At 33.6% G+C, this 16,514-nt stretch overlaps 1 protein-coding gene across 2 annotated transcripts; it reads right to left on the reverse strand.

The window, feature by feature from the left end:
• Positions 1-477: 477 nt before the first annotated feature.
• On the reverse strand, positions 478-6,465 carry LOC114281116 (protein LATERAL BRANCHING OXIDOREDUCTASE 1). Of its 2 annotated transcripts, none has more exons than XM_028223554.2 (3): positions 5,720-6,465; positions 1,364-1,931; positions 478-1,176 (listed from the first exon to the last, which is right to left on the reverse strand). In XM_028223554.2, the coding sequence occupies exons 1-3, from the start codon at positions 6,295-6,297 to the stop codon at positions 1,063-1,065; spliced, it is 1,260 nt and encodes a 419-aa protein (XP_028079355.1). In that variant the 5' UTR covers positions 6,298-6,465; the 3' UTR covers positions 478-1,062. The 2 variants fall into 2 exon arrangements, with proteins under 2 accessions (XP_028079355.1, XP_028079356.1); XM_028223555.2 differs by having other exon boundaries at positions 478-1,244.
• Positions 6,466-16,514: the final 10,049 nt, after the last annotated feature.

Raw genomic sequence — 16,514 nt, forward strand, 5'->3', positions numbered from 1 at the left:
GGTTGTACTTGGGCCTGGAAGACTTGGGCAGTGTCGGGATGGGCACAAAACAAATATGTTCAATGAGCTGGGCATGGACCAAGATTTACTATTCAGACTCAACTCAATTCAGAAAAATAAAAGGATAACTTTCCTATTTGCTTGTGAACCTTAATATATAGCCTCTTTTTATTTTAATTTTAATTTTTTTTAATTTTAATTTTAATTTTTACTTAGCGATCTCCATTACATAATAAATAGGTAAGAAAAATCCACATCATTATATTTTTATTTCAAATTAAAAAATTTATTAAGGAGAGTTTTTAAACTTGAAATGACGTAGTACTTATAAACTATTGATTTTGAATTTCAATGATACGTTACAATCTTATAAAATGAAATGGAGATATAAAGAGGATTAGAGTACTAGAAGGGACATAGGAGAAAATAATTAACTACACTCGCATCAGTAAGATTCATATTCAAGCAAACATCATGTGTTGATAAGGTGTGCCTCATTTTTTATTTTTTTAAACAGAGAAATTTAGACAAAACAGTAAAACAAACATTAAGAAGTATCAATTAAAGAAGCAAGAGCAGGATGGGGGCAAGAAACCCAGTCAAGAGGGAGCTGATCCTGGAGGAAAGCTTTCGCCACCCAGTGAGCCACCTTGTTAGCAGTCCTGGAAAACCAATGGAAAGACAAATTCCTTTGCTCTGCCATTCGCTTGATGCCACTAACGCTGTGCTTGTTTGGGGGATTTGGAAATGAAAAGGAAAAAAGTAGGTATAATATGAATAAAATATACTTATATTTCACCTAATTTCACATACATTCTCTTTCATTTTCCAAATCCCTCATTAAATCTCCCAAACAAACAGAGCATAAAAATTGCCCCACATTCCCATGGAGGAACAGTATCAGAGATTCTCAGATGAATGACCATTTGGTTATCTCCCTCACTCTCCACATTAGGTAATCTGCTAGAAAGAACTGATAAACAAGCCCATCGGCAAGCTAAGGTCTCACCTTGAAGAGAGGAAGAGACAAAAATCTTTTTAGCACTATCCAATAACTCCCCCTTAGAACCCGCAAAATAGCTGCAATCGAGGCCTGATTAGAGCCCTTCTTGGTGGCCACATCACAATTAATCTTGCAGAAACCATGGATTGGAGGTTGCCAACCATCGACACTTCCTGAATTCCTCACAAATCAAATTTTGTTTGTTAAGAAATTGTTACTTACATTGCAAACCTTGATCATTCTGTACACAAAATCCATAATACACTAATTAAATTTCAACCACACTTCTGAATTTATAATAAATATCTTGACAAACATATTGAGTACTTAAGTTTTCCTTTATTCTTCTCAAACTCATACCTTGGCAAACTTTATAGCTTGCTTATCAATTGTAGGGCTAATCTTATAATAGTTCTTCAAATATTCTCCCACAACCACTTTCTTATAACCCTCATTGCTCGACCCGTAACCATCCACCACGGGTTCAATCTCTGCTTGGGCGGGCGGGTTATAGAACAAAGAAATTGAGAGTCGCTCCACATCCATCTGGGTCACAACCCGGTGCCACGGGCTCTTCAACCTTCCACCACTCATAATCTCCAACAAGTCCCCTACACTGACCAATAGTACATCAGCTGGCCAAGGCACGGGGACCCACTTCAGGTCCCGGAGCACTTGGAGTCCGCTGGTGGACCCGAACTGCATTAAAAAGGTGAGGGCGCTGGCATCGGTGTGTGGGGTTAAGCCTAGGGCCAAGTCGGGTCTTGGGCAGGGTGGGTAATAATTGACCCGAACATTGATCTCACTCTTTTTGTGATCAAAGTTTTGGAGGAAAGCATGGTTTTTTAGTGATAAGGCTTCTGCTAGGGCCACTAGTAAGTCATTGCAAACTTTTCTTGCTTCTTCCACGTATTTCTCCATCACTTGCCTGTCATAAAATTTTTTTAGATTGTGTTTCAATTATGAATTTGAGTAAGGATTTAAGAGAAAATGTGAGTAAAATATGAATAAAATACAACTACATTTCACTTATATTACACCTATATTTTTTCTTTTCCTTTCAAATTCCTATCCAAATGCTTAATTTGATTTTAGAAATGATTTATCAGGCTGTGAAATCATATATATATATATATATATATATATTAATTTGTTATCGATAGTTTCATTTGAATCAATTTTGTTCTTTAATTTTTTTACAATGTATCATTTTAATCCAATTGATAAAATTTATTAAGAAATTAAATAAAATCTAAAAGCAAAATGGTCCATTCAAAATGAATTGACCATTTTAAATTGGAACCCCACAAATGAATTATTTTGCCCATTCATTTAGTCTATTTTTTTTTAAAAAAATTATTAATTAAATTAAATTGACACAATATAAAAAATTTAAAGATTAAATAAGGAAGTAAACTCCAAAAGTTACAAGTGTAATTTGCCAAAATAATGAAAATGACAAGATTTGAATCTTGGACTTCTTGAAATCAAAATAATGATATCATGTTAGATCATTAATTGACCTAAAAACTTAAATTATTGAAAAATGAATGCAACAAAATATATATGACAAGAATATATATATACAAATTAAGTTAACAATTTGCTTTTAAAAAAATCTAGTTGTAGAAATTGAGGGCACATCTATATATTATATAAGGAAAAATGAGTTTTTAGGGAGAAACTTTTTAGGAGGTCTAAACCTTCATTCTAAAATTATTAAAATTTTAATTTATATAATAGATTAAAAAACAAATTATTGACTAATATATTTAATTAATTATTAATTATTTAAAAAATAATAATTATCCCTTAATTTAATGGATTTCAAATGGAAAGATAACAAAATATTTCATAATCTCTCTCACCAATTTAAAAAATTAAACCTTACTTGCTACTCTTTCTCTTCCTTGGCCAAACTATATCTCCAATAAAAAAAACCTACCTTACACAGTTTCAATTTTTTTATTTTTTAAAAATGTCATATATAACTTGCTTATCCCTAAAGAGATTATATCATGCAAGAGATCATCACACTATTTTTATTATTTTTTTCTAAGGTTGTTAAAGATTAATCAATATTCAATTTTTTTCCTACTCAATACATTTTTATTTTTTAACAATACTATTTCTCCATTCTTTTTCCCCCACATCACTTTCAGTCTCTTTTTTTGCTTGAAGATCTATACTGTGTATCTAAGGAAATATAGTGGACGTGCTCTTATAAGTGTCAAACTCATCACATCATTTCCATTTAAAATAAAAATTATTTTCTTTAATAATTTAATAATATATGTTCTTAGAACAATAGTTATCTGAATACAAACTTATCAACAAGAAAAAAAAAGAAAAGAAAAAAAGTGAAAGCTATCACAAAATTCAAAAATATTTGAATTGAAAATCTATATAAAGATAATCTATATTTATTAACAAAATTCAAAATAAAGATAATTTAAATTTAAATTTGAATATATAATAAAGATAATCTATATTTATCTATCTAATTTCACATTTCTATCCTCCTATATAAACAATTATATTTCAATTGATTATAAACACATATAAAACTATTATGTTGCTCTCTCTCTCTCTATATATATATATATATAATTTTATATTGTTATAGGTATGGTTGAATGCTTCACACATTTGCATTCCCTCTCTCTCTCTCTCTCTATATATATATATATATATATAATTTTATATTGTTATAGGTATGGTTGAAATGCTACACACATTTACATTTTTTTGTCTAAATTTTAATTTTTTTTACAGGTGACATCATAAATATAATATCAAACTTGACGGCTAGAGAGTTTTTGAATTTCTTTTTATTGCATCAATTTGAATATTATGTACTAAAATTACAAAAAAAAAAAAAAAAGTGTAAGAAAATTATTTGTGTGTATCAGTCTCATAATGAATTCCCACCAAACTAAAAAACGCTTTCCTATTTGAGAATTTCAGAGTAATTTAACGTAGTCATTGAGTGTCTATTATATTTTTTGGAACCAGCTCCTTTCCAATAACTAGAGGGTATTGTTCGGCATTGGTGGGCCTTGAGCTAGGCCCATGACGATAATCCAAACCGTCAACGTGTAGAACATGTTGAGTGCATCATTTCTGTAAAAAATCACATTAATCTGATATCGATAACCACTTGATCAGATCACATTTCAATATAATTTTCAAAATAAATTGTGATAAAAGTGTGATCTGAGTGGTTATCGATATCAGATTAACATGATTTTTTGCAGGAATGGTGAATTCGATGGGTTCTACATATTGAACAGTTTGGATCGTCGCCATGGGCTCAGATCAAGGCCCAACAATGCTGAACAACACCCTCCAGTTACTGGAGAGGAGATGCCTCCATATTTTTTTTCTTAAAATTTTATCTTTTGAGGATATTTTGGTGATAGGTTCACATAATTTTGTGATTTATATATTTTTATGTAATATTTAATTTTGCTCTTTTACATTTAATATCAAATTTATTTTTTAATAAGAAACTTGAATAATTGAGTTATTTATTTATTTATTTTGTTTTGTTTGTGGGTTGACAGTAGAATATTTTTTTTATTATAGCAAAACATAGTTTTCAATTATATGATGCTTATTAATTTTTAGCTACAATTGTTTTTGATTTATTTGTTTGTTTAATTGAATTATTTTTTTTTATATTTTTGGTTATCAAAATTTCATTGAAAATAAATATTGAAAGACAATCAATGTAAATAATATTAAATCTAAAATCATAACGTATCATATATTTTACAATTATTATTTATTTTAAATCATATGATGCACGAATTAGCTAGTAATAATTGAACATAACATGACAAGAACAGTTGTCCCACTTAATGATGAAAGCTCAAAAGTAGTCAGTTATTTAGTGCGGTCCAGCCCATAATCCTCCAACGCTAAATAAATCCAAAATTATCATGGCTTGATGGATTTGCCACAATGAATTAATTGATGGTGATATTAGATTTAGTAGTCTAAAATTCAAAATGGTTGTTTCCAACTGAATCACATGGTCACTGTGAGGGCACAAATTGATTTGAAAATCTACTTTTGAGTTAAAGATATAAGGGGTATTTGGTATAGATTATGCCGTTTATAATTTATTTTAATTTGAAAGTTTATATCAGCCTGTTTTGTATAATTTTTGTTTATAACATATTAAGTATAAATTACTGAGTTAAGCATAAATAATTTAAATAAGCTGATTATTTGAAAGTTAAGAGATGGTTCTTTTAATTTTTAATTTTTAACTTTTAACTTACAATAAATTACACCAAATAGACCCATATTAAGAATCATAAGTTTCTTTTAGAAGTAAATATTTAAACAAAAAATATGCGAGATCTGAAACAAAATGGTGTAACATTTTTTCAAAATTATATCCAAAATTTTTATTTTATTTTATTTTTGGATCCGTCTTGTATAGATGGATTTTTAAAGTAAAAAAAGTGAAAACTTTTATTTTTTTTTAAATAGTCCACTATTTTTTTTGGTTAATTTTGTTTTTCAGAACCTTTTTTTTCCGAAGTTTGTAATTTTTTTTCTTTTTTTTTTTTATAAATTTTTTCAGTTTATTTCATCGAGTAGAATTTAGAAATTTATTTATTTTTAATTTTATTTTTTAAAAACAAAACTAAAAGTGAAAATAAGTTAACAAAAAAACAAACCCCAATCAGGCAGGTAGTTTACCTGAAGTTGGGTGGCTTTTGAGGCCACACAAGGAGTCCATCAGTAGCATCCTTGGGAGCAGCTTTCATGGTCAACCGATCAATCCAATCCAACGGCTGATCCTCCGACTTCACAAAATTCCGACCATAACCCATGTTGTCAACATCCATATAAGTTCCAACACTCTCTCTCTTCTCTTCAAACGACAATCCAAAGAACCCCTTCACAACATCCTTAACATCCTCCAAAACACAACATTCGATCCCATGATTCACAATCAAGAACATACCCATTTCCTTGACCACACCGGCTAGCCTGGCTAGCTCTTGGGTTCGACCCTCTGACCCCAACCCATGATATCTCAGTTTAGCCACATCTATGGGTGGAAGAAGGGTCTCTGATGAGTCCGAGCCATCTTGAACACATGAGGTGGGGACTAATAATGGGCCGTCTGGATTCAAGCTTATGAACCTTTTGGGCAAGTCTTTGAGGCCTTTTAGGGCGAGTTCTTGAACCACTGGAACCCTAGTGGTTCGGAGATGGCCATTTCGGTCTATGAATTTGGTTTCATGGAAGTAACCATTTTGTTTGATGTCCATTTTGGTCTATGAATGTGGTTTTTCAGATTATGAATGTGTGTATATTATGCAGGAATTTGGTGGTACGTGTGGCGGAGGAGAGTTTGGACAGTGTGAAAGAAACAAGGAAAAGGTTATTATGATGTATGTCGTTTTTGGGAGCAATTATTGAAGTGTGTTATCATCCTTTAGTACTATTCAGATTACAAAATTAAATTTATTTTTTAAATTTAGTAATGTATCAAAAATTAATTAGTTGATTATTAAATATATTTTAATTAATAATTAGGGAGACTTATTTATAAGTCATTTTTCAGACATTTATGGTAGGCTAAGTCCTGTGTAATTTCTTATAGAGTCTCAAGTCCTATTTAAATAGGAATGTATTCCACAAGATCCTACATAAACGTAACGTGACGTGACACTTACATAAACGTAACGTAGCGTGACACCTACATAAACGTAACGTAACGTGTCACGTTATGTTTCGCAAATTTAATGAGTTTTTATTTTTTTAAATTGAATGTGAAAATGTTGCTGGTTTATATTGGTGTCACGTTACATTACGTTTCATATAAATATGATCTATGGTAATAGGAAATTGAATTTTGCCATAGATCATAGGTGTCACGTTACGTTTATGTAGGTGTCACGTTACGTTACATTTATGTAGATATGCTCTATGGCAACATTCAATTTCCTATTGAATGTTGCCATAGATCATAGGTGTCACGTTACGTTTATATAGGTGTCACGTTACGTTACGTTTATGTATGTGTCATGTTACGTTACGTTTATATAAATATGATCTATGGTAACATTCAATTTCCTATATATGGTTTTACTATTATTTATGATATTAACAACTAATATTTAGGGTAAATGTGTCAACAAACTTTCCACAAGACTTTTGGTAACATAAGTATTTTTGTAGGACTATATGTAACATAAGTCTCCCTAATAGGACTTATAAATAATTTTCCCTAATAATTAATCATTTTCTTAACAATCTACAAAGTAAATTTACAAAATAAACTAGTATATCATTTTACTCCTTTTTAATGTGATTGGCATTCAGTAAATAGATTAAGAATTTAGACCGCATAAAAAAAGAAAAAAGAAAAAAAAAGGCCGGTTGTTAACAATTGCCAATCACCGACAATTTTGATCTCTAATGAAATTGTTAACAACAATGCTAGAGGGCTACAATTTTTGTGGCCGCAATGGCTCAAAACTGTCAAAACGACGTCATTTTGACATGTTTTGCACTCAAAACGACATCGTTTTGACAGTTTTGAGCCATTGTAGCCACAAAAATTGTGGCCCTCAAACATTTTCCAATTGTTAATTAACTTGTTAGTATAGTAAGATGTTAATTGTAATGCTAACTACAAGGGGTTGATTGAGATTTAAAAATAAGGTTTAAAAAAAAATCCGGAATGCTTATTAGAGAGGATGGAGAGAGACATATAGGAAGAGGGGGGCTTACAATTTTCATCTTTAACTACCTGGGTAAATTATGTGAAGTTCCTGTACTTTAAACGATGTGTCAATTAGATTCTTATTATTTTAATTTTTTGATTTTGCCTTTTAATTTAACGGATTGTGTCATATTGGTCCAATAAATAACGGCCATTAGATTTGGTGGACGGAAAGTTATCACGTGCTCAAATGATGTGTCAATTTGGTCATTGTAATTTACACATTGTGTTAATTTAGTCACTATTATTTTAATTTACTCAATTTTGACAAGGACTAAATTGATATATCGTATAAACTGTAGGAAACAAATTGACACATCGTTTGAGTTTCTGTCCACCAAATTTAATGGTCGTTATTTATTGGACCAATATGATACAATTCGTTAAATTAAGTAACAAAATCGAACAAATTAAAATAATAAAAATTAAATTAATATATTGTACGGGGAGGAAATAATTCTCCTCGTATAATCCTGTTGACCAAGTCCACGCTCCTCCGTACGACGTCGCTTTATCACCTGAAAACTCAAACGTGAGTTAGCCGGCGGGTGTGTGCCGGAAACCTCTCCGATGCCTAAGTCAGTAAGCTTGACAAATAGACAAAGTTTTATGTTCTCAAAAGGTTGTGTTCAATTACCTCCTCCAAGGTGATGCTTGTGGGCTTTTATAAGTTTTCCGTGGCACAATCCTAGTAGGACTTGTATTTCTCCATGCAGAGTCCTCCTAGGATTCATTCTCCTAAGGATAATGCTTATCGTTTTACACCCTCCCCCACTGCTTAAACCAAGTGGGATGGTTTTCTTTATGGCCGAACTCCCATTCGACCGAAGTAAGAATGGCTATGCCGAGCCACAAAGCAGGCCATACTAACAGTAGTTCGGTTCTTCTTCATGTTACACCATATCTCGGTTCTCATACATGAACCGTGGTGTGTTTGGACCGATCCACTGAGTAACAACATTACAACCGACCTATCCCGAATTCAATTATGACCGGACTACCTTTTGAGACCGGACTAACTCAAGTTGTCAAAACCGAAGCAGCTTTACATTCCTTTAGCCGAAGTAAGTCAATCATCTCCGCAGAACCAGAGTAAATCTATCGTTCTTGAGCCGGAGTCACTTCAATAGCTCGGGCCGGAGTGACTTTTATCTCTTTTGGGCCGCAGTAACATTTCGGCCTTTTACCTAGTCCTTGGCATTTTGGGCCACCAAGTCCATCTCACAGCTCGGCCCAATTTTTACCAAAAATTACCCTCTCATATATCATATAAATTATATAGACCATTCACATTATTTACCCTAACTACTTAATACACATTTTAACACTACTATTAGAACATTATTCACTCTATAACTAACCCACAAAATCGAATCTCACTTTTACCACTTTTGTAATTAGCTCATAATTTTAGACATTCCATTATGTTCTTATACCTCCAACTTTTTCTATTTTTCTCTCTAAACATCTGTTACATTATAATGGATTGTTGACTTTGTTCATAAGACCTTGGTTGTATCATCCATCGCTAAAAAGTGTAACCAAACTCAAAGAAATATATGAAAGGAACCAAACAAAAATTTAAAAATTTTAAGTTTAACTCCTTAGGTTACGGTTGTGGATTTTACTTGAGAATTGTCCGATCTATATGGAAAGAATATTTTGTGTGAATCTTGAGATTAGTTGAGTGTTCGTAAATTGACTCGGATATCCTGTTATAAAAAAAATATATATATAGAATTGTTTTTATTATTATATTATAATATAACTAGTGTATATCTTATTGGAGAGTTATAAATTAGTGTGTGTTAGACTGTATTTGGTTAGGAGATTTTGACAGGAATTTAGAAACGGAAAAAGAAAATGTGTGTGAAATTAAGTAAAATTTATATATATTTTATTCATATTCCACATACTTTTTTTTTTCCTTTCCAAATCTCTTCTTAAATTTTCCAATCAAATATAACCTTGCGGTGCAGATAAGAACCGTGATGTTACTTGTATCACTGCGCAAACGACACTTTTATTTTTATGATGGGTAAATTACACTTATACTCCTGAAATTTGGTCTAATTACATTCCATCCCTTGACGTTTTTAAAATTACATTTCCACCCTTGTAGTTAATAGTCTCATGTCACAAACCCCACACTTATATAAAAAGTAATAACTTCTAGTAGAAAAACAGAGAAAATTATATTGAAAAAAAAAATAAAGCAAAGGAAAAGAAAAGAAAAAAATAGAGGAAGTAAAGTAAAGGAAGAAAAGAGAAAGCTCATAAGTTTAATATTTTCATTCTGCTTAAATAATTACAATGACGGGGGGTTAATGTGATTTCCCAAACATCAAGAGTAATATGTATTAAACCTAAATCTCAGGAGGTATAAGTGTAATTTACCCTTTTAATTTTGGCGACTAAAATTGATTTTGGTCGGCATTGGTTCTGTATTTACCTACTAAAATATTTTAGTTGGCAAATATTCTTAATTAGCGACTAAATTTTAAATTAGTCAGCAAAAATTAGACTTTTCAGCGACTAAATAAAAAATTAGTCGCTGTTGGTGTACAATTTAGGCAAAAAAATTAAAATTAAATCTGTATTATACACTTTTTCCCGACTAAAATACTTATTAGTTGCCAAATTGGCTTTACTGACCAAAAATTTCGTCGCTAAAGGCTGATCAATCATTCATTTCCCGACTAAAAATAATTTAGTCGGTAAAAAGTTGAAATTCGAACTCACGCCACTTCATTAAGTGATGCGCGCGCGTTGTTGGTGACGTATAGGCAACCATCTCAAACACTGAACTACAGTGTATCACGCACACCTCACCAAATCCCTTACAGAACTCAGCCTCCTCACTGTATTCTACTGTACGGGTGATGCACAGACGGCCACATCCACTGCCACCGGCGCGAATCACCACCGTCTCAGCCCTTGAATCATAGGTTCTCTCTCTCTGTCTCTGTCTCTATCGCTTTGGCGTTGTGCTTCTCAGTTCGTCTGTGCCTCTCTCGCCCGAGCTCTCTAGAAAAGGGCGTATCTATGTCTTTGTCTGTCTCTGTGTCTCTCCATCTCTTTCTCTCTATCTGCATCCCCCTTTCTCTGTGTTTTGCCCCTATTTCAGACCCGTAGCTTGCTGTGCAATGTGTGTGAATGATGTTTATTGTGTGTGAATGATGTTTGAATGAACAATCCGAAATCAATTTGTAAGCAATTTTTAATCATTCAGTGTGTGTAATAATAATAACAATAAAGGCTTCAGTGTGTGTAACAATCAGATGATTGATGAAAATTTGAATTTTCTTGAACCCTTGTATTATACAAATTGAAAATTTGAATCACAAGTTTTTCTTTTTGGTTAGGTTTATGTACTCAACCCATATATATCACTAAAATCCACTAAGATAATTTGAATTTTCATCATAAGCCCCCCCAACTGATGTGAAAAAAATAAAAGATTTGACCATGAAATTATATGGAAAACATTTTATGCAAATACATGTATAACAGATTTTTTTAAGTTTTTCTGATTTTGAAAGCATTCATGTCTAATTCAATTGGAAACAGAGTACCAGATTCAATACATAACAAAGAAAATAAAATTGGGGAGAAGTGTGCTCAAGCAGCCATGGGTTAGTCGTCAGATTCTGGGATCGAAACCCATATCAGATTTTGTGCTCACTAACCTTGCAACATGATGCTGAATGTCTCTCTCTATGCTTTTCTCTCTGTCTCCCCCTTTCTGTGTTTCCCCCTATTTCTGACATTGTTGCTGTTTCATGTGTGTGAATGATGTGTAATGTGTATGAATGATTTTTGAATGAATAATGCCAAATCAATTTTTAATCAATTGATTTTTCTGTGGTTTAATTCTGTGTGTGTAAATTTAATCAATAAGATATCACGGAAACAATTCCAATGATAGCCTCCTTATTCAATTAGGAAATGCCATGTTGTTTGAATATATGGTAGCAGAAATTTGTAATGGCAATTGTATAATCATTTTGTTTAATTAAAGTAGTGATAACCAACATCATTCATGATAGGTATAACTATTTCTTCTTGGTTTGTATAGCATAGCTCAGGATTGAAGGAAAATTCTTATGTTGCTTGTTGACTTGTACATGGACTAGATTACATAAGTCCTTTTTAATTCCTTCAAAAAGGGCACACCATAATAAGATATATAAGTCTCCTATATATCTTATGTCAAATCTGTAATTGTTGACCTGTAGAAATGACAATTTTTTTTCCAAGGTCTACTCTAAGATAGTATGACAATTTCTACAAATCATAAGTATCTAATCTTCTTACCCTTAGGGCTTAGATGAAGCCCTACTCAACAAACAGAGGCGAAACTAATATGGAAATAAAGATGATAAATCTAATATGTAAATGTAATCAGTCTATTCATTTAAACTTGCTATTTATCACATTGGTAGGTTCCACATAGGGAATACAATATACTTACAGTCATCTGTCGTAAAATATACTTATTCGTCTAACACTTAAATATATATAAAAGTCATCTGTCTTAATTAAGAAGTCAAAATATGACGATCATATCATTCCGTTGTTGAGTATTTTTGTTTATTTGTTGTCCATTCCTACGTTAAAGTTTGCTTCACTTGTAGGGTTCACAAGATGGACAAGAGTTGGATGATGATAAAAGATAGGTTGAAAAGTAAAGAGTACCAACAAGGTGTTAAGTCATTTATTGACTTTGCTACGAAGGATTTAGGCTCACACGATGAAATACGTTGTCCGTGTGTTGATTGCTTGAATGGCACAAAACATAGTCCACAAGTTATATGCCTGCACTTAATTCGAAGAGGAATCGTGTGTTCTTATAGAACTTGGGTGCACCACGGGGAACATGTTCCACTATGTCACGATCATCCTAGTGCGTCAAACATTGATGGTGAAAGATATGTAGCTGCAATTTTTGACATTGATGATAATTTGGGCGAGTTGCCTACTATGTTGGAAGAGATTTACATGAGTAGCCTCATGGATGATCATATCGACGAATCAAATAATAGCTTGGAGTGAGAAAATTTGATGAATTTCATTAGGTTGTTTGATGATGCTCGACGCAAAGTGTACCCGAAGTGTGAAAAGTTTTCTGTTTTGTCCTTCGTTATTAAGATGCTTCATATTAAGGTGTACAATAAATGGAGTAACAAATCTTTCAATATGGTTATGCAAGTTTTCAAAGACATTCAACCAAAGTGTGACGAAACAGTTCCGTGGACCCTTTATGAAGCAAAAAAGTTCTTACGTGAATTGGGTTTGGGATATGAGACCATTCTTGCATGCAAGAATGATTGTATTTTGTTTTGGAAGAATAATATGAAACAAGAGAATTGCTCTACATGTAAGGAGTCTAGATACAAGTTCAACAATCAGAGTGGTAAAAAGATTCCTCACAAAATTTTGAGGTACTTTCCTTTGACACCAAGGTTGAAGCGTTTGTACATGTCGAAAAAAATTGCCGCAAATATGAGATGGCACAAAGAGAAGCGTGTGGATGATGGAGTGTTAAGGCATCTAGCCAATGGTTAGGCATGGAAGGACTTTGATATGCAGCATCCTAAGTTTTCTGTGGAACCCTGACATATAAGGTTAGGGCTTGCCACGGATGGTTTCAACCCGTTTGGAAATATGAGCACATTGTACAACATGTGGCCCGTACTGTTAATGCCTTACAATCTTCCCCCGTGGAAGTGTATGAAAGAGCCATATCTGATGATGTCAATGCTTATTCCCGGTCCATCCTCTCCTAGAAGAGACATCGATGTTTACTTGCAACCATTAGTGGAGGAGTTAAAGAATTTATGGGAGCATGGTGTGCAAACATATGATGCCACAATCGGTGAAATATTTACAATGCATGCAGCTGTCATGTGGACCATCAATGACTTCCCCGCATATGGTACCCTCTCTGGTTGGACTATAAAAGGTTACTTGGCTTGCCCTAATTGTAACATAGATGCATCATCTCAGCGTCTGCGAAGTAAGATAGGGTATATGGGTGCCCGCCGGCACTTGCCCGAGAACCATATTTGGCGAAGAAGTAAGCTCTTCAATGGTCAGAACGAGCATCGGTCCAAACCTGTGGAGTTATCGGGAGATCAAATACTGCAACAAATTGATTCGGGGACATATAGGCCGTATGGCAAGCATCCAAACAACCGAAAAAGACAACGGAATGAAAGTCCACTTTCCAATTGGAAGTGCATGCGACATTGCCAAGATATAATGCAAAGAATTTCCTAAATGGTTCAAAGATCGCGTATGCTAAAATTCCTTATACTGTAGTTTACACATCAAGTTAAGTTATGCCAAAAAATAACATGACAGTTTTTTCTTATGTAGATGAACCAATTGCGGCACAACAAGTCACCCGAAGCCACCGATGAGATGTGGTCACTGGCAAATGGTCCTAACAGCTTAGTGAACACATATTCGGGATGCATTTGTAATGGCATTTGATTCCATGCTCGCGACCATGACAACCGTCGTAAAACTCAAAATAGTGGATTGGTAGTGGAAGGGGACCATGAAGGCTAACTCATCAAGTTCTACGGCTACATTTGCAAAGTTTAGGAAATGACATATTTGTTTAGGCACCGTGTTGTTTTATTTCAATGTGAACGGTATAACACTGGTAGTAACAGAACTTTGCGTGTTGAACCACATTTCACTACTATTGATATATGTAGTAGATGGCATAAAGATGATCCGTTTGTGTTACCAAGTTAAGTGCAACAAGTTTTCTATGTGCATGATACGAAGTTAGGTACCAATTGGAGAGTAGTAGAAAAGTTTCAACAACGACGAATTTGGGATATGCCCGAGGTGGATGTGCCACAACCTGATGATGTGTTCCAACAAGATGAAAGCACTAATGTTGTACCAACTGAGCCTATGGATGACGATGTGGTGTTGCGTCGAGATGATATTGACGCTGAAATTATTCCAATGGAAGTTTTGCAGTCTGATAACCGTGTACAACCCTTGCTTGGTATGGACGATGACTTCATATGTGATGATGAAGATAAACCGACAATGGACGGTGACAATGAAGAAGAAGATGAGCTTGACAGCGATTTTGATTCAGATATGGACATAGAGTGTTGATGTTTTGTCTTTTTGTCGTTTTGTTGATATAATGAGGGAAGGAATGAAGGAGATTCCCGTTCTTCATGTGTTATGTAATTAGATAAGAGTTTAGTCCTTTTGTTTATATTGTTCTTGTTGTCATCATATTGGCCTTCGTGTTGTCTTGGATGTTGTCTATAACCATTTGCATGGAAGTGGTCCATTTGATGAGAACTATGTTCTTGACAAGGTCATGAGTTGATTCCTATGTTGTATTTTTAGCTTTCTTTCCTTCCTTTATTTACATTTTTGTTAAAAAGATCTCTTCATACTCCTGTCATATTCAAAATACTTAGGCATCAAGGTAATTTATTAATGCACCGATTTTCATGAGTGGTTTAATTAAACTTAGGCATGAAGGTGATTTAAGTATATACTTGTTCACATGAAAGTTAAATTGTGTGGTGCTAATTTGTTTCTGGAAGAAACTTAATAGATACTTTACCTAATTCCTGTATTTCACATTTATGCTTAACATTGGTTTGTGTATATCACTTTTATTTGACAATCATTATCAATGTTTGCTTAATAATAGCGATGATGCTTATATAACATTGGTTTGTGTATATCAATTCATGTCCTCATAATATTGATGATGAATGTGATGCGTTTACTTAATATATCATGTTTGCTTGCTTGTACTTTCCAGGTACAAGCATGGTTCCTGGGATGAAAACAGGGCGGCGTAAGAAAATAACAACTGATCCCATAGCATCGCCCTAGGGAACATTTGCACCTGTCGTTGTCACACCACAGACTTTATCCGATGAGACACAACCGTCGGATGACACACAAACATGTGTGGAAGAGACACAGGCGCACGGCGTAGGTAAGACCATTGTAGTTTTGTAGGCGTGTTTCGGCCCCTAAAGATCACTTTACTTGACTGAAGCAACGGATTTTATGTCATCTAGAAGAACAAGTTCTTGCATGTCTTACAAAATTCAAATCCCTTACAAAATTTGCTTGGATAATTGTTAAATTTAGTATTAATTATTGTTCATTATATGTTTGGCGAACTAATTGCATGTGAAGGCCTTACACTTGTTGCCCCTTCTTGACCAGGGAAAAGTAACTCAAATCGTGTACGCGGTCTTACAGCCAGAAAAGGAGTGCAAAAAAGGCTTACAAGAAAAAAAATGGGAGAAGCTACATGCATATGTCAATCACATGCTTAATGCACTCACTGGAGGGAATGCCACGCCTGCCACAAATGAGTTGGGCTTGCAGATAAGGTGGTTGTGCCCCCTTAAGGGAGTGAAGTCATGGAAGAAAATTGATCAGAGTATTGAAGATGCTGTAGTACAGGCTGTGCTAGTAAGTTCGGACCTTAAACTAAATGTCTCCATTATGTACATTATGTTTTGCGGCATTCCATTTCTGTAATACGTCACACACTTATGCTTGCAGGACACGTTTGAAATTGGTGAGGATTTCCATACTGATCAACAAGCTCAAGAGATCATTGATACGAAAGTGTATCTCTTGTACAAGGACTAGAGGTACATCTTGAAGCAACACTATGAAAAACTTGTAGAAGAGGGTGTTGATGACCCATATAGTCATCCACCTAAAGGAGTTTGCTTGGAT

This window comes from Camellia sinensis, chromosome 2, assembly GCF_055761805.1.
Source record: "Camellia sinensis isolate YWXY chromosome 2, ASM5576180v1, whole genome shotgun sequence".
Lineage (NCBI taxonomy): Eukaryota > Viridiplantae > Streptophyta > Magnoliopsida > Ericales > Theaceae > Camellia > Camellia sinensis.